The 19,294-nt window shown below is 35.4% G+C and overlaps 1 protein-coding gene across 2 annotated transcripts in view; it reads left to right on the top strand.

The window, feature by feature from the left end:
- The window catches only part of TET2 (tet methylcytosine dioxygenase 2), a 129,355-nt gene that overhangs the window by 92,693 nt on the left and 17,368 nt on the right, over nucleotides 1–19,294 (top strand). Inside the window, exons 5-8 of one of the 2 annotated variants that reach the window (XM_061164277.1) lie at nucleotides 16–109; nucleotides 737–945; nucleotides 14,064–14,214; nucleotides 16,087–16,176. In XM_061164277.1, the coding sequence (XP_061020260.1) occupies nucleotides 16–109; nucleotides 737–945; nucleotides 14,064–14,214; nucleotides 16,087–16,176 (544 nt within the window). Of the gene's footprint in view, nucleotides 1–15; nucleotides 110–736; nucleotides 946–14,063; nucleotides 14,215–16,086; nucleotides 16,177–19,294 lie in introns of those variants that run through there. The other variant, XM_061164278.1, reaches the window with a different exon arrangement.

Below are 19,294 nucleotides of genomic sequence, written 5' to 3'. Positions count from 1 at the left end.
GTGGATTTCTTTAAGGTTTGGACAGAAGGGTAAAGCTATTAGGATTGAAAGAGTCATCTATACTGGTAAAGAAGGCAAAAGTTCTCAGGGATGTCCTATTGCAAAATGGGTAAGTGTGACTTGACAAGGCCTTTGATCCTCAGTCTTGGGCATTTTGATTCATTCATCTAACCCTGAGAATTGGGTTGCCCAGATCAGACAGTCGTTTATGCCAGCAGAAAGGAATATTGCTTATATTTATCATTGTGTCATCTCTTAAGAAAAGGGCAGTTTAAAATCATGTACAAACTGTACTTAATTGAAAGAAGTTAATGGTGAGGAGGAGGTCTGTCCAGGTGCCTGCTAGAAGTATAATTCTTCCCAGCTTCTGAGGTCCTTAATCCTTTAAAAACCTGCAGTTAATCTTTATCTTGTCATTTTTGAAGCCCTGGAACTTTAAAGTGTTGCCCATGTAGCTCTGGCTTTAATGTAGGGAGCGTTGCCTGCAGTGTCCTGGGGAGTGGGTCTGCTACACACTGCCTGCATTTGCAGCTCTCCTGCTTCTGACCCCGGGGTAAGCCCCAGCGTCATAGATGGGCAACAAAAGGCAGGTGGCATGTGCTGAAAGATGTCAACCTAACTGTGACCAGATGTGAGAAAATATACAGACATCAGTCGATGCTCTCCTCTGCTGCAAGTGACCCTTGTTTTGTTTTGGTTGGGGTGGGGTGTTGGGGTGGAATGGTGACCCGGACAGGTGGTTCGCAGAAGCTGCAGCGAGGAGAAGCTACTGTGCTTGGTGCGGGAGCGAGCTGGCCACACGTGTGAGGCTGCGGTGATCGTGATTCTCATCCTGGTGTGGGAAGGCATCCCAGTCTCTCTGGCCGACAAGCTGTACTCGGAGCTCACCGAGACGCTAAGGAAGCACGGCATGCTCACCAACCGGCGCTGCGCCCTGAACGAAGAGTAAGTGCCTCCCGGGGCCTCTCCTCCTCCTCCGCTGCTAGAAAACCTGACCGTCGGCTTGGGGGTCAAGAGTCAAACTTGTGTTTTCATGTTTATAAAACAGGGCTCAAAATGCCCGCTTCACAAACATGCAATAGGATCTTGTATTTGCTAACATGCATACTTTGAGGAAGGTGCACTCACTAATATTTTGTACCTTCGGACAGTGTAGCTATGAGTTAGAAGCAGCTTGCTGGAAGTCTGTGTATATCCACAAACTGGACCATACTATAAACTTGAAAATATCTGTGTGTCTGCTCGCTGCAAGCTCGCTCTTTTTGTGTGCCTGGCCATCATGTTAGAATATTGATACCACTTCGGTGCTGCAGTATTTGAGACAGTAAGCTTGGTAAGAAACTTTAGGGTTTCCAGATCAAGGATTTTACTATATCTGTAGCAGACAAAAATACAAGGCTGTAGAGGTCCTGTAGGAACAAACTGGTTTTGACTTCACTGCAATCTAGTTCCTTACTTCCATTGTAATAATCAAAATTGCTTCTATTTTTACTGCTGCTAAATAATCAACACATTAGCCATGGATGGGCATTATTTTCTAGGAATATAAAAATTTGAAATAGGAAAGCAAGAGTATACAGTTAAATATATTTAATGCAACCAAGAATTTATGGTTTGTTTGTGTTTTTTTTATGTTTTAATCTCATCTGCTTGCAGGAAATTTAAATCTTCACTTGAAGAAAGTGTATTTTTTAATTTTCCTTCTGCGTTGGTATTCTTGTATATCATTAAAAAAATACAGGAAAATTCACAGTGCTGCACTGAAATCCTATGTAACTATTTTAGTCACAGTTTAATTTTGTGCTTCTTCCTTTAGTCTCCTTTCTCCCATGTCCACCAAATTACAAAATAGTTTACTGAGCTTATGGAAATATTGTCTGTTCATTGCAACAACTCACTGCTAACCAAATTTGTAGTTTCATTGACTATTACTCTAATTGGTAGGGTTTAAGTATATGTTAGAGGCTCCCTCTGGGACACTGGGGGCAGGTAGGGGAGTACTAAATCAACTATAAATAATCTATCAAAATTAGTTTCGATATGAAAATGTGGCTTGGTTTTCTATGATAGTTATGATCCAGAAATTTCACGGTGTGTACCTTATGGCCATAAACCCACTTTCACAAATGATAGATGGAGGATTGAAGTTGTTGATTCATAAGACATGACTCAAGCTTACGGTTGACAGCTTTGAAGTGAAGTCGCTCAGTCGTGTCCACCTCTTTGCGACCCCATGTCCATGATATTCTGCAGGCCAGAATACTAGAATGGGTAGCCTCTCACTTCTCCAGGGGATCTTCCCAACACAGGGATCAAACCTAGGTCTCCCACACTGCAGGCAGATTCCTGACCAGTTGAGCCACAAGGGAAGCCCAAGAATACTGGAGTGGGTAGCCTATCCCTTCTCCAGCAGATCTTCCCAACCCAGGAATCAAACCGGGGTCTCCTGCATTGCTTTAGGTGTAAGGTAATATTCTATTTATCCTAACATCTCATGTTTCATCTTTTTTTAAAAAATGCATTTAGGTGCCTTTAATCAGAAAGAAAATGAACATTAAGACACCTTGAGCTGGTGTTGGTGACATTTTTCTCAGGAATTCAGTGACACTGCCTTGTGTTCGTAAAGCAGACTTCCTCTTAGACTTGGTGGCTGGAACTTCTAAACCACCAAAGATCTTGTGAAAATGACAGTTTTGTTTACATTTCTTAAAGTTTCTTGCAAACTATATTTCACATCCTTTGTAACTGATTTAATTTTTATAATATTATACATCTGTTATTTTTCCCCTGAAGGCTTTTCTTTGATTCCTATAAATGTCATTGTCTGAAACAGAATTTATTTCTATATGTCAGATTTTATGTTAAGAACTTTGCTAAATTACATTATTTTGCTTTTGAAAATCACGAATGTTGATGGGGCTGGGGTCTAAGAAAAATTGTAATTTGTTTCACTGGTCTAAATAGGAGGTAGGTACAAAGCTATTAAAAGATGTGCTGCAAATATTAAAACATTTTAAAGGGCAGTCTATATACTTTTGCTTAACTTGATCTGGAATTTCAAAGTAAAGATGAGGAGTTATTTAGATGATATTTTGGCTTTGAGTTACTCATACTTGGAGCAGTCCCCCAAAAAACAAAAAATATACTTGAAGTACATGATTCAAATAGACACTTAACCAATGACATACCATATATCACTCAGATACAGCTTATGAAGTTTCTCCTACCCTATAAAATAAATTTTATTTCATGTCTGGCAAAAGTTAAAATTATTAGTATTTGCCAAGTATGAAGAATACTTATTTTCATGGCATGAGATTTTATTTTTATTGCAGCTTGTTTATTGTTTCTCTATCCTTACGCCTTGAAAAATTCCTGGTAACAGGGTCAAAGGGCTGCCCTGGTGGCTCAGTAGGAAAAGAATCTGCCTGCGATGCAGGAGACCTGGGTGCGATCCCTGGGTCAGGAAGATCCCCTGGAGAAGGAAATGGCAACCCACTCCAGTATTCTTGCCTGGAGAATCCCAGGGACAGAGGAGCCTGGTGGGCTCCATAGGGTCACAAAGAGTCAGACATGACTGAAGTGACTAAACAACAACAGTGAAGGATAATCTCAAATTGGGGCTGCTGACTCATTTTAATGTTCAAAGCTGTGTGACCCTCATCACTGAACTCTTATAAATCCCAGTGCCCTCATGCACCATAACCACCCACTGTGAGTCCAGAAATGAACTCTGAGAGCATCGTCCAGTGGGAAAGTCAGAATGAATTTTTACATTTCCTTTGAGCCAAGCCACTTGTTTCTCCTTTAAAGATTTCCGTTTGAGATGTCCATTTTACGGACTAAGCCTCACCAGTATTTTTTTGGCAAGTGAGAGTTGTGGGAGTGTTATCTGTCATTATAAGAAAGTCAAAGCCAGAACTGTCTCTGCCATGCTGGGTGATATTAAGCTTTTAAAGAAACTGTATATTATAAAAATTTTCCAATAGACATAAATGGAGAGTGCAGGATAATGAATCCCTAGGAACTCATCACATGGCTTCAACATTTATCAACAATTTGCCAATACTATTACATATATCCTCCCCTCCACACTTCCTAACCCCACCCCCGCCACTGTTTTAAAGCAAAACAGATGCCATATCATCTCAGCTACATTCACTCTGATGTATATCGCTAACAGATAAGGACTTTTTTTTTTAACAAAACCTAGTCACAGTGGCATTATCCTTCATTTCAAAATTGAGTGATTCTTGAATATCATTTATGATGTTGAGACCACATTTAAAGTTCCCTAATTGGATCCTATTTCCAATATACACAGAGAGAAAAAAAATACTGAGAAAAAGAAAGTCTGTATCTTGCATTTGATTGAGACTTTTCAGTAGGTCCTAGTTCAAGCCTATCATCTAGCATAATTATTGCTAGAACTTCCTTTTATTCTCAAACATGTCCCAGTTTGTAAGATCAAGTATATGATTCACAAGCCTCTTGTGACTAGTTTCCCCTCTTTTTAATGAATTTGTTAGACTGTATGATTTTGATTTGCTTTGTAAAATTTCCCACACTCTGGATTTGACTGTGCACACTTGCTTAACTTGTTCCTCTTCCCCTAATATCTTCTATACGCTGGTAGTTAGAGACTTAAATATGTATGTATACATGTATATTAGCAAAATGCTTCATAAGTGGTCATGAAATAATCTTACTTCTTTAGGCCCATCATGAGGGACATAATATCTGCTTTGTCCCATTTATAGTGATATTATCAGTGTTCAGTTCAGAAGTTATTAGCTTGATCCACCCATCATAAAGTTTCCTAGAAAGCTTTTACTTAACGGCTTAGCACATCCATCGATGAATATTACCTGTTTCTATTAGTTTGAAAATTGAAATGTTTCTTATTTTTTAATGTTGTACAAATTTATGTATACATTTGTATTATTTTGCTAGTTTTCTATTCTTGCATAAGTTTGAATAGCTGATCTAGTTTTTAGCTTAAATTTCTTTTTTCTTTTTTACAGTTAGAAGTCCAAAGAGGTTGAAGCATTTTAAAAATATGTTGCATAGGCAAATATTTTTATTACAATTTCTCTGATTTGTTATTTAACAATTAGCCAAATTCTGAGTCATGTTGAAAATGAGGCTACAATGTGAAAATTCTAACTGGAATTGAAAGGCCTCTGTTGACAGAAATGTGCCTTTTTAGTATCCACTTCATGTAGGAAATCACCTTGAAGTCACTTTGTTATGTAGTGATTTTTTAAAATTTAGATATAATTCACACACTATAAAATTCACCCTTTTAGTATATAATACAGTGCATTAGTATATTCATGAAGTTGTGCAACATTTTTATCACTCCCAAATATAAACCTCATAGCCATTAGTTAGTCACTCTCCATTCTTCTCTCCCCTAAATGACAACTACTAATCAACTTTCTGTCTCTATAAATTTGCCCCCTCTGGGCATTTCATATTAATAGAATCATACAATATTTAACCTGTCTGTCTGGCCTTTTCCACTTAGCATAATGTGTGTTCTTTAAATTTTTTTAAAAAATTTTAGTAGAGTAAACCAACAAAATTTTAGTTGGTTTACAATGTTGTCTTAATTTCAGGTATACAGCAGAGTGATTCAATGGTACATATATTCATTCTTTTTCAGATTCTTTTCCCAGGATTATTGCAGGATACTGAGTAGAGTTTCCTGTGCTTTGTTGGTTTTCTGTATATAATAGTGTGTGTATGTTGATCCCAAGCTCCTTTGTTTTGTAAATCATTTTTAAGAAATTAGATTCCACATGACTGATATCATGTCATATCTGTCTTTCTCTGACTTACTTCACTTAGTGTAATAATCTCTAGGTCCATCCATGTTGCTGCAAACAGCATTATTTCATTCTTTTCTATAACCAAGTAATACTCCATTGTATATATATATATCACATTCATTCTTCTGTCAATGGACATTTAGGTTGCTTCCATGTTTTGGCTATTGTAAATAGTGTTGCAGTAAACATTGGGGTGCATATATCTTTACAAATTCTGGTTTTCTCTAGATATATGCCCAGGAATGGGATTGGTGGATCATATGGTAGTTCTATTTTTAAGTTCCTTAAAAATAGTTCTTTTTTTTTTTTTTTTTTAAAGAACTTCCATACTGTTCTCTATAATGGCTGTACCAATTTACATTTCCCACAAACAGTGTAGAAGGGTTCCCTTTTCTTCACACCCTCTTCAGCATTTACTGTTTATAGATTTTTTTGATAATGGCCATTCTGACTGGTGTAAGGTTATTGCTCATTGTAGTTTTGACTTGCATTTCTCTAATAATTAGCGATGTTGAGCATCTTTTCAATTGTTTTTGGCCATCTGTATGTCTTTGGAGAAATTTCTATTTAGATCTTCTGCCCATTTTTTTATTTTTTTGGGGATATAGAACTACATGAACTGTATATTAGAAATTAATCCCTTGTCAGTCACTTTTTTTGCAAATATTTTCTCCCATTCTGTGGGTTATCTTTCCATTTTGTTTATGGTTTCCTTTGCTATACAGAAGATTTTAAGTTTAATTACATCCCATTTGTTTTTTGTTTTTATTTTCACTAGAAGGTGAATCAAAAAAGGCTATTGCTGCAAAATTTTTGTTAAAGAGTATTCTGCCTATATTTCCCTCTAAGAGTTTTTAGTGCTAAGCTTTACATGTAGGTCTTTAATACATTTCAAGTTTATTTTTGTGTATGTTTTTAGAGAGTGTTCTAATTTCATTCTTTTACATGAGCTGTCCAGTTTTCCCAGCCCCACTTATTGAAAAGACTCTTTTCTCCATTGTATATTCTTGCCTCCTTAGCCATAGATTAATTGACCATAGATACATGGCTTTATTTCTGTTCCATTGATCTGTTAATATATTTCTGTTTTTGCACCAGTACCAAACTGTTTTGATAACTGTGACTTTGTAGAATAGTCTGAAGTCAGGGAGCCTGATTCCTCCAGCTTTATTTTTCTTTCTCAGAATTGCTTTGGCTATTCAGGGTCTTTTGTGTATCCATACAAATTTAAAAATTTTTTGTTTTAGTTCTGTGAAAAATGCCATTGGCAATTTGATAGGGATTGCATTGAATCTGTATATTGCCTTGGGTAGTATAGTCATTTTGATAATATTGATTCTTCCAATCCAAGAACATGGTATATCTTTCCATCTTTGTCATCTTCGATTTCATTCATCAGTGTCTTATAGTTTTCAGAGTACAGGTCTTTTGCCTCTTTAGGTAGGATTTTATTCCTAGGTATCTCATAATGTTTTAAAGGTTCATCTTTGTCATAACATTAATCAGTACTTTATTTCTTTTTATGACTAAATAATATTCCATTGTGTATATGTACCACATTTTCTCTGTTTACCAGTTCATAGACATTTTGGTTATTTCTACTTTTTGGCTATTATAAATACCTGTGTACATGTTTTTGTATAGACATATATTTTCACTTCTCTTGGGTATATACCTAGGAATGACATTGTTAGTCATATGGTAATGCTGTTTAACTTTTTGAGGAACTGCCAGAATGTTTTCCAAAACAGCTGTACCACTCTTAATGCCTAGCAACAAAATACAGAGATTCTGATGTTTCTACATTTTAATCAAAACTACTTATTGTCTGCCTTTTTCATTATAACCTTTTCAGTGGGTATAATGGTATCTAATGGTTTTGATTTGCATTTACCTTATGAGTAATGATGTTAGTCATTATTTCATTTGCTATTGGCTATTCCTCTGTCTTCTTTGAAGAAATCTTTACTTAAATCTTTGCTCAATTTTTAATTGTTCTGGATGCTAGCACTCATCAGATATATGGTTTGCAGATATTTGCTCATTCTGTAGGTTATTTCTTCATTTGATGATATCCTTGAAGCACAGAAGTTTTTTATTTTGATGAAATCAATTGCTTGTACTTTCAGTGTCATCTCTAAGAAATCACTGCATAATCCAAGGTCTTGAAGATTTACACCAATGTTTTCTTCCCAGAGTATTATAGTTTTAGCTCTTACATTTGAGTCTTTTGATCACTGTTGAGTTATCATGTGAGATAAGAAGTCAGCTTCATTCTTTTGAATGTGACTATCCAGTTGTCTCAGCACCATTTGTTGAAGAGACTGTGTTTTCCATATTGAATTGTCTTGTCATTCCTGTTGAAAATTAATTGACAAAGATATATGAAAATTAATACACACAGATGTATTTCAGGACTTTCCTATTTCATTAATTTACATACCTGTCCTTATGCCAATACTTCATGGTATTGACTGCTGTAGTTGTTGTGGTAAGTTTTGAAATTGGGTGTGTAAATCTGTTTTCCTTTTATAGGATTGTTTTGGCTACTTTGTATCCTTTTCAGTTCTCTATGTATTTTAGGATCAACATATTAATCTTCCCATCTGGGATTTTGACAGAGGTTTTATTGACATCTTAACAATATTACATCTTCCTATTTATTAGACAGTATGTCTTAACATTTATTGAGGTTTTTAACTTCTTTCAGTGATGTTTTATAGTTTGCAGTATATAAGTACTACACTTCTTTTGTCAAATTCCTAAGTAATTTATTATTTTTGATGCTATTTTAAATGGAATTATTTTGATTTCATTTTTGAATTGTTCATTGCTATGACACACTTACACAATTGGTTTTTATATATTAACCTCATATCCTGCAAACTTATTAAACTAGATGATTAGTACTGATTTTTTTAGTGGATTCCTTAGGATATATACATATAAAAATCTTGTCATCTATGAATAGAGATAGTTTAATTTCTTCATTGCCAATCTGAGTGTCTTTATTTTTTTTTTAATCCTTTTGCATTATTTCCCTGGCTAGAATGTATAGTGGATATTGAACAGAACTGGCAAAAGCAAACATCTATGTCTTATCCCTGATTTTAATGGGAAAACTTTTAGTTTTCACTACTTAGTATGATGCTAAATGTAGGGTTTTTGTAAACATTCTTTGTCAGATTGAGGAAGATTCTTTTTCTGTTCTTAGGTTGAATATTTTTATCATAAAAGGATGTTGGGCTTTTCTCAGATGCTTTTTCTGTATTTCATTTTGTTAATGCAGTATATAATATTGACTGATTTTTTTGTACATTGGACCAACATTGCATTTCTGGCATAGTTTATTACTTGGCTATAGTGTATACTTTTTGTGTATATTGCTGGATTCTGTTTGCTGGTGTTTTATTGAGGATTTTTTCATCTGTATTGATAAGGGATATTGGTCTATAGTTTTCTTTTGATGTCTTTGTTTTATAGTTTCAGGGTAATACTGGATTCCTAGGATGCATTGGAAAGGTTTCTCTCATATTATTTGGAAGAATTTGTAAAGGATTGGGGCTAGTTCTTTAAATGTTCTTTAAATGTACCAGGAAAATCATGTACTCCTGGGTTTATTCTTGTGGGCATTTTTTTGATTATTGATTCAATCTTCTTGTTATAGATATATTCAGATTTCTGTCTCATCAGTTTCAGTAGTTTGTGCTTTCTGGGATTTTTGTCCATTTCCTCTATGTTATCTAATTTGTTAATAGATCATTTTTATAGTATTCCCTTATAATGCTTTTAATAAGGTCATTGGTAATATCCTCTTTTTTATTTCTAATTTTAGTAATTTGGGTCTTCTCTCTTTTTCTTGGTCAGTCTAGCTAGTTTTGTCTACCAAGACCTCAGACAGCTACAGTGTTCAACAACTGCCTCTGACTATTGTCAACAAATACCTCCAGTGGGGAAAAGGCTGTGTTTAATAGGTGAGCTCCAGGTCAGATCAAATAAAGAAAGCCTTGTCAGTGGGGTCTTCTAGAGAGCTACCAGACAGGTAAAATAGTGACATTTCTCCAGGAGTAGGGCTTTGGAGGATATCCAGCCTAATTCTGCCCTCTCCAGTGGTTGTCAGCCTGCTGATTTTCACCATAAATGTGAACTGCTGGTTTTCAAGGCTGTTGTGGAGTTCTGGGGACAGTGGGAATAGGGCAAGTTAAAACATTGTGTAAAGTTTAGCTTCTTACCGAAATTTTACTGCTATTCTTGAATAAATGCTTTCTGGACTGCTACAAGCCTTTTGTTAATTTCCATATTTCTGAAAAGTTGACTTTAAAAATCTTTTCCCTATTAACTGTTTGGTTACCATTACATATAGTTTGTAAACAAATGATAGAATAATGCATGGTAAGTATCTTTAGTTGTGAAATTTCAAAATAGTGAATTGGTGCCTTAGTAAACCATCCAAAAATGATTAGTATGTGGTTTCTTTTTGATATCATTATTAACTGACTTGAAAAATTAAAACCTCATGGGTTTTAACTTGTGTTCTTTTCAATGAGAAATGGTATTTAGAGATCACAATCTGTATCCAGATGTGCCCATTGCTACAACAATATTGTTACTTTAGGTATTTTCAGTGGGCAGATATGTAAATTTTTTTTAGAAAGAGAAATTTTGAACTTTTTAACCCATGAATTCATGCTATTTCCTATTCATAGGATTACAGGATCTTTACTTATCTTTAGACTTCTTTCATCTCATACTGAAATTCTCAATTGAAGTTAATAATGATTTCTTCATGTCAGAACATACATAAATAACTTCAAAATAATATTGTTACTACAGATAAGACTATTGTTGTCCAATGAGGTCAGGAGAGCAATACATAAATGAAAGATGCCACAATCCACTTATCCATATGTATCCAGAGTAAATGAAATAATTATCTCAAAGAAGTATCTGCTCTCCATTTGCAGCATTGTTTACTATAACCAAGGTGTGGAGACAACCTAAGATTCCATTAATGGATAAATGGATAAAGATATGGTTTGTGTACACACACACACACAGGAATTATTATTTAGCTTTAAAAAAAGGAAATCCTGTCATTTTTGAAATGTGGATGAACTTGGAGGGTATTATTATACTGAGTGAAATAAGCCAGATGGAAAAAGACAAATACTAATGGTATCAATTATCCATGGAGTCAAAAACAAACAAAAATCAAACTCATTGAAACAGAGTAGCATAGTGGTTGTGAGAGTCTAGGGCCTGAGGGAAATAGAGATTGGTAAAAGGATATATATAATCTTTCATTATAAAATCTGAGGCTCTAATGTATAACATGGTGACTATGGTTGATAACACCTTATGGTATAATTGAAATTTGCTAAAAGGGTCATACTTAAATGTTCTTTGCAAGAAAAAAAAAGATAAATTTGTGAGGTGATAGATATGTTAACTAACTTGATGGGAGAATCCTTTCATAATATATGCTTATATCAAATCATCACATTGAATGCTTTAAATATGTACAATTTTATTTTTCAATTATACCTCAGTACATCTAGGAAAAAAATAGCTACTGAATATAGTTTTCCTTGTGGCTTGTTTTATCTTGTTTTTAATTTTTGATTTCTTTGCTTGGTTGCCTATTTATTGCCCTTAGGATAGAACTGACTTGGTCTGTAAAGTCACAGTACTGTATTTTAGCCAAAAACTAGAAAGCACTCAAAGGCCCATCTGTGTTGGAATGGTTAATTTGTGGCATATTTATACAATTGAAAACTGTATGCATGTAAATATAGTAAAACAACATGTAACAATATGGTTGCAATATCCAAAAAATATTAAAAGATACAAATAAGCTTATACTAAATAATTGCATGTACATGTGTATGTTATGTATGTATGTGTATAATATACACACACACATTTCTGCCTATTTTTATACTACAGTATAAAATATATAGCATACTACATGTAGTGTCAGTTCAGTTCAGTCACTCAGTTGTGTCTGACTCTTTGTGACTCCATGGATTGCAGCACTCCAGGCTTCCCTGTCCATCACCAACTCCCGGAGCTTGCTCAAACTCATGTCCATCGAGTCAATGATGCCATCCAACCATCTCATCCTCTGTCATCCCCTTCTCCTCCTGCCTTCAATCTTTCCCAGCATCAGGCTCTTTTCAAATGAGTCAGTTCTTCGAATCAGGTGGCCAAAGTATTGGAGTTTCAGCTTCAGCATCAGTCCTTCCAATGAATATTTAGGACTGATTTCCTTTAGGATAGACTGGTTGGATCTCCTTGCAGTCCAAGGGACTCTCAAGAGTCTTCTCCAACACCACAGTTCAAAAGCATCAATTCTTCAACGATCAGGTTTCTTTATGGTTCAACTCTCACATCCATACATGACTACTGGAAAAACCATAGCTTTGACTAGATGGACCTTTGTTGGCAAATTAATGTCTCTGCTTTTTCATATGCTGTCTAGGTTGGTCATAGCTTTTCTTCCAAGGAGCAAGCGTCTTTCAATTTCATGGCTGCAGTCACCATCTGCAGTGATTTTGGAGCCCACAAAAATAAAGTCAGCCACTGTTTCCATTGTTTCCCCATCTATTTGCCATGAAGTGATGGGACCGGATGCCATGATCTTAGTTTCTGAATGTTGAGTTTTAAGCCAGCTTTTTCACTCTCCTCTTTCACTTTCATCAAGAGGCTCTTTCATTCTTCTTCACTTTCTGCCATAAGGGTGATGTCATCTGCATATCTGAGGTTATTGATATTTCTCCCAGGAATCTTGATTCCAGCTTGTGCTTCATCCAGCCTGTCATTTTGCATGATGTACTCTGCATATAAGTTAAATAAGCAGGGTGACAATATACAACCTTTAGGGACTCCTTTCCCCATTTGGAACCAGTCTGTTGTTCATGGTCAGTTATAACTGTTGCTTCTTGACCTGCATATAGATTTCTCAGGAGGCAGGTCAGGTGGTCTGGTATTCCCATCTCTTTAAGAATTTTCCACAGTTTGTTGTGATCCATGCAGTCAAAGGCTTTGGCATAGTCAATAAAGCAGAAGTAGATGTTTTTCTGGAACTCTGTTGCTTTTTCGATGATCCAGCAGATGTGGCAATTTGATCTCTGGTTCCTCTGCCTTTTCTAATTTCTGGTTCCTCTGCCTTTTCTTTACATGTAGTGTAAAAATAGTCAAAACTATATATGTGTGTGTGTGTGTGTGTGTATAAATGTATATGTGATCTATACTATACATAGTATGAAAATGGGCAAAACTATATATATACACACACACACACACTTTTTCACTTTTATATCTAACTTTCACATACATATACACACGCATACACACTAAGTTCAGTAGGGTTACAGTATGTATTGTATAAAGGGCTTCCCTAGTGGCTCAGATGGTAGAGAATCCACTGGCAGTGCAAGAGATCTGGGTTTGATCCCTGGGTCGGGAAGATCCCCTGGGGAAGGGAGTGGCAACCCTCTCCAGTATTTTTGCCTGGAGAATTCCAGGGGAAGAGGATACTGGCAGGCTGCAGTTGATGGAATCACAAAGATTTGGACACAATTGAGTGACTATGCACAGTGGACACAGTAGTAGATATAGTATAAAGGGTTTCCCTCGTGGTTCAGTGGTAAAGAATTTGCCTGCCAATACTGGAGATGCAGATTCGATCCCTGCATCAGGAGGATCCCCTGGAGAAGGAAATGGCAACCCACTCCAGTATTCTTACCCGGAAAATCTCATGGGCAGAGGAGCCTGGCGGCCTACAGTCCATGGAATTGCAAAGAGTCGGACATGCCTGAGTGTATGGGCACAGGCATACAGACAATGTAAAAACAGGCAAGACTAATCTGTGAAAGAAGTTCCCGTTAGGAGGACAGCGCCTGAAAGGATGGGGTTTTGAAGGTGCAAGTGTATGTTTTGTTTCTTAGTTTAAGTGCCACGTGGGTATGTTCCATTTGTGAGTGATTGCAAGCTATAAAATCATGTGTACTTTTCTCTGGTTTATACTACAATAAAATGTTTGTTTAAACAGTCTTTTTGAGTCAATTGAAATAGTTCTTTTCTCATTTGATTGTGGCACAGCTTAATATAAAGTTAGACTTTTAAAATTAATTTGCGCCCATTTTGGAATGTAGATACCCAGAACATGAGATTGATGGCCCAGACAGTGCTACCCATAGTCATGAACTTGGTTCTTTGATTTCTCAGGAGAACCTGTGCCTGTCAGGGGCTGGACCCAGAGACCTGTGGTGCCTCGTTTTCTTTTGGTTGTTCATGGAGCATGTACTACAATGGATGTAAGTTTGCCAGAAGCAAGATCCCAAGAAAATTTAAGCTGCTTGGGGATGACCCAAAAGAGGTTTGTTTACTTCCTGATGTATAATCTGTTTATTTTTCATGGAGAATTGATGAACACAGATGAAATGAATAATATGATATACTCTGTTAAACTCTCATTATCAGAGAGAATTTCATCTCAAAGATTGATCAATAAAATTTTGGCTAAACTGTAGACACACAAAATAACATTTTATAAAATTATGCGTGATAACAACCATGTGATACCAAAGTAATAGGGTTTGAGCAACACAAACTCTTTATGCTTATGGCTTTTTATTCTTTGTCTTTTATGTTAATTCCAGAGTTTTACACAGCTGTCATATCCATATGAAAGTTATTAATACTTCACTGTTAAAACTTTCATCTTTTAAACCTGAATTATAGAAGCCATGTTTGTGACTGCCACATTCATAAAAGACCATTTCTATTCACATTTTCAGCCCATGAGATTTGATGGTTTAATGTTACTATAATAAGTGCATTCAAGTAACTGAAACATATTTAGATTTTAATATAAAAATGTAGTTGAAATAAATGAACTCTGATTTCTCATTGACGTCACTGGGTTTGTCCTTTCTCTAGACTATCAATTTCTCGAAATATAACTTGTAAACTGGTATCAAATTTAACAACTTTTGGGTAGCTTGTGTTCTAGGGTATGTTAATTGACTAACTGGAAAACCTCAGTATGTTTAGCATTTAAATATGATTAAATTTTTAGTGAATCTGCACACAGAATAGTTTTCTTTTAAATTTTAGATGCAATTGAAATAGATATGTATACTATTGATGTAATAATTTTTACATGTCCCTCTAATTGAAAAATTTGTTATCTCTATTATTTGTAATTATAATAGTAAGTGGAAATTTAATAAAGTGCAAAAGCTCTTCAAGTCACGATATAATTTTTTTTCATAGAATCATATTTTAATATGCTGTTATTAATGTGCTAGAGTCCTCTTTTCATAAAGAAAAACACCCAACTATTTAATAAACCTAATGAATAGCAAATTTGCATGCTGCCTTCCACTTTAATTTTTCACATTGGAGAGCTTTTTCACCACTACTTCATAAATATTTATTCCTGTGTTTCATGTGAACCAAATCCAGGGGATGGCTAGTAACATCCTCTGTCTGTCAGATAGGAGGGCTTCAGTCAGAAATCTCCTCACCTTCTGAAATACAAACGTTTTTCAGCCAGCTGGTTAAATCTCCCACAGTTTTTAGAGAAATATCAACGTGAAATGAGAACCTCTAAGTATGAATGGAACAATGGACTATTATCACCTAGCATTTAAAAAAGCATATTCTTTGGTTGGGGGTGGGGGTGTAACTGAACATTTTTCCTCTTTTAAACTTTACAAAATTTTTCACATATACCACATTATAGTTCTTAGAGTTTTATTCATATTTGAATCACCTAGCTATTTTTAGTTCTATGGAGATATCATTTCAAATTTTGAAATGCTATTTTCATAAACATTTAAAAATATAAAGATTGGAAATAGGTTAAACCAAACAAATCCTTTGAACACCTCATCTTCCTTGGCCACTAACTGGAGAGGATTAAAGAATGTGACCTTTTAAAATGGTATGGCTTCATTCTCCTAATCTACTACTTGTATAGACATATATTGATAAAATGCATGCAAAGTAGAAAATTGATTAATCTTATTAAAATAAAGTGATAGACATTTAACAACACAAAAATAGGTTATAAATGGTCTATGCTTTTCACTTAGAAATAGTGTGTTAAGATGGCAGTTATTTAATAAGAGATGCTATATATAGTGATTTGGATCTAAGATGCTGGGGAAAACATCTAATCACCTTTCATATATGGATAGAATGGATTTGGAATTTAATATGCAGAATTATTCATTTTACACAGGAAGAGAAACTGGAGTCTCATTTACAAAACCTGTCCACTCTTATGGCACCAACGTACAAGAAACTTGCACCCGATGCATATAATAACCAGGTAAGTTTAAACAATTATTAACACTTATTGAGACACTTTACTTACTCATTATTGATGACCTGTCTTTCCAGAAATATTTTTAAAGCAGTGCTTTTCATTTATGTAACTTTTTCTCTTCCTAGTTGTTGAAGCCATTGTAGTGTTCTGTTTTTGATATATGAAAATTATACCATCCAAAAGAGCATATTTCTGGTCTTTTAATCTGTAAAGATAAAAGTTTTTAAGGCTCACAAGCTGTTTTACTTACTAATCTTGTTCTCATATGGATAATTTTATCTCTATAGACAGGCTTTAGTGGTTAATTAAATCATATAGTTCCAACCACCTGTTAACTGTTTTCATAGCAAGTCTATACATATCAAGCTATGGGTGTACCACTTTGTAAGTGTATATACATGTGATGAGATATGTTAGATTTTGCTAGGTTCTGCCTATTTTCTAAGTGTGTGCCAGGTTCTGCCTATATGGAAGGCTTGGTGATTTGTTTAGAGATGCTCATGAAGGAGGCAAAAGACCATGAAGTCTACATGGCTTCAATAAACTCCTTTAGAGGAGAAATGTAAAATGCCAACTATAGAATAAAATGATAACAGCTGAGACAGAGGTATGCACACATTTCTGAAGGAAAAAAAGCTCCTCCCTGAGTAGAGGAGAGCTATAAGGTCATAAATGGCCTTGGAGGCCATACAAAGATCTTTGAACTTTAAAATCCTGTAGACAAGAGAAGAGACCTATCACTGGGGTGTTCTAAGTGTATATTGGGGTGTGTTCTAAGTGTATATTGGGGGCAGTGAGGGTGAAGTGGTTTAACTCTATAAGGTTGAAAGTGAAAGTGTTAATTGCTCAGTTGTGTCCAACTCTTTGCAACCCCATCGACTGTAGCCTACCAGGCTCCTCTGTCCATGGGATTCCCCAGGCAAGAATACTGGAGTGGGTTGCCATGCCCTCCTCCAGGGCATCTACCTGACCCAGGGATTGAACCAGGTCTCCCACATTGCCAGCAGATTTTTTACTGTCTGAGCCACCAGGGAAGTGGTGAGAGTGAAGTGTTTTAACTCTATAAGGCTACTCAAGCCAAATAAATGAAATACAGCTTAGATTAGTGGGAGAATAGAGAAGTAAACTGTTTCAGTCATTGGGCAAGACATGTTAAGGTCCTAATTTAACAAAATAGCAGCAGTGATAAAATGAAATAAATTTATGAAATATTTGAGGTGGAACTGATAGTGACCAATTGGATTTGAGGATGAGCAAAAGAGAATTTGAGGATAAATTCTCTTTTGCTCATCCTCAAATCCAATTGGTCACTATCAGTTCCACCTCAAATATTTCATATATTTCTGGCTTAGGTGGCTATTAATTAGTATTAGGAATCAGTGAAGAAAATTAAGTTTGGAGGAGATAAAGAGAAGACGATAAATGTCATTTTGGACATGCTAGATTTGACATATTTCTAGGATAATCAGAAAAACAATATGAAAAAATAACCCAAGTTAGCACTGTGGGAATTATCAAAATGCGGGAAATAGTAGTAAATGCAGTTTTTCAGAGTGGAGATTATAAAGATGAGAAGTGGCTAATGATTTTGACATTTAACAGTTTAGGGGTTAGTGGAGGAAGAGAAACCACTGAAGGAAGGGCTGGGCTGGGGCAGGAACAATGGAATAGGAGAGGTTAAAGATTTAAGAGGAAGAGGAAGACTGATAGATGGGGGAAAGCTGGAAGTGATGAGAAGGTATTCAGAGTATGCAGCAGCAGGGATATGAGGAAGTGTGAAGGGCAACATTTTTGCAACCATTGTTATTTGCAATACCTAACAATGTTAAAGACTGGAAGGGGACTAGATTGGTCTACACAGCACGAGACAGGGGACCCAATTCTAATGAACAATTTAGCTATGCTTTAACACATGGACTTCAACATTTTCCTCAAACCCCAATTCACTTTTTTTTTTTTAAAGTAGCAAAGAGGGCAACTTTAGTGATTGTCTCTTTATAAGTTGTTTTATGTCACACCTAGATTTTTAGAGAGATATATGTGACTATGAAAATTATTTTAAATGTGGTTAATAACAGTGGGATTAATATTGTTATTTTACAACCTTACCTGTTTTAATCAGTGTCACTGGAAAGTATAAGGAATGGTTTGATACTGTTGTAAAACATCTCTGGGTAAGCAACACAATAAATCAAGCTATAAAAAGAAAATGAATTGAGTCTATACTGCTAGATTTCAAGTTTGGCCATTTTCTGTTGAATGAATTTTTTATAGGGGTTATTAATCAAGTGGATTTAACTGAGGAATGGGACAAAACAACAAGCATTGATGTTCACCTTACTCCTTTGATTCTTACTCTAGACTGTATCATACAAACTTGATTATCTAAAAGCATCTATATTCTCTATTTGTGTTTGGAGTATTTTATGCATTTCCTAAACCTAGAATATCTAAAATACGAAGGAGCCTCAGATTTTTAAGTTTTAACAACATGATTATGATTATATATAATTCCTTAAATGTATTTTAGTATTTGTATATGAGCAAATGTGTAGATGTACTATGGTCTTCCCTGGTAGCTCCGTGGTAAAGAATCTGCTTGCTAATGCAGGAGACCCAGGTTTGATCCCTGGGTCAGGAAGATCCCTTGGAGAATTGGCAACCCACTTCAGTATTCTTGCTTGGGAAATCCCATGGTCAAAGGAGCCTAACCAGTTGGCATAAAGTTTTGGTTAAGCACGATCAATAATGTCTAGAGATCCACTGTATAATTGTACCTATAATCAACAAATTTACATTTAAACATTTTCTAAAATTGTAGCTCTCATGTTGTGTTCTTACCACCATAAAATACATACATACATTCATACATTTAAAAATAGATGTAATGTCTATATAAACTAAATCAACTAATGGCTAAGAATGAATAAGGTGTTTTTTTTAATTTCATGGGAGGTGCTATTGGAAATATTTATCCATATGTCTTAACATGGTTTAGAGATCTGAAAAACAACTATGTGTTCATTTCCTACAGAATATATAAAACATAAAAGTTATGGATGCTGCCAAGGTCTGTTATTTGGTCTTTGCCTCCTTTTCCCCAGCTGAATATAATACCTTT

This window comes from Dama dama, chromosome 17 (genome assembly GCF_033118175.1).
Source record: "Dama dama isolate Ldn47 chromosome 17, ASM3311817v1, whole genome shotgun sequence".
Classification (NCBI taxonomy): domain Eukaryota; kingdom Metazoa; phylum Chordata; class Mammalia; order Artiodactyla; family Cervidae; genus Dama; species Dama dama.
The sequence above is the reverse complement of the archived record's forward strand: the minus strand, read 5'-3'. Positions and strand labels throughout refer to the sequence as shown.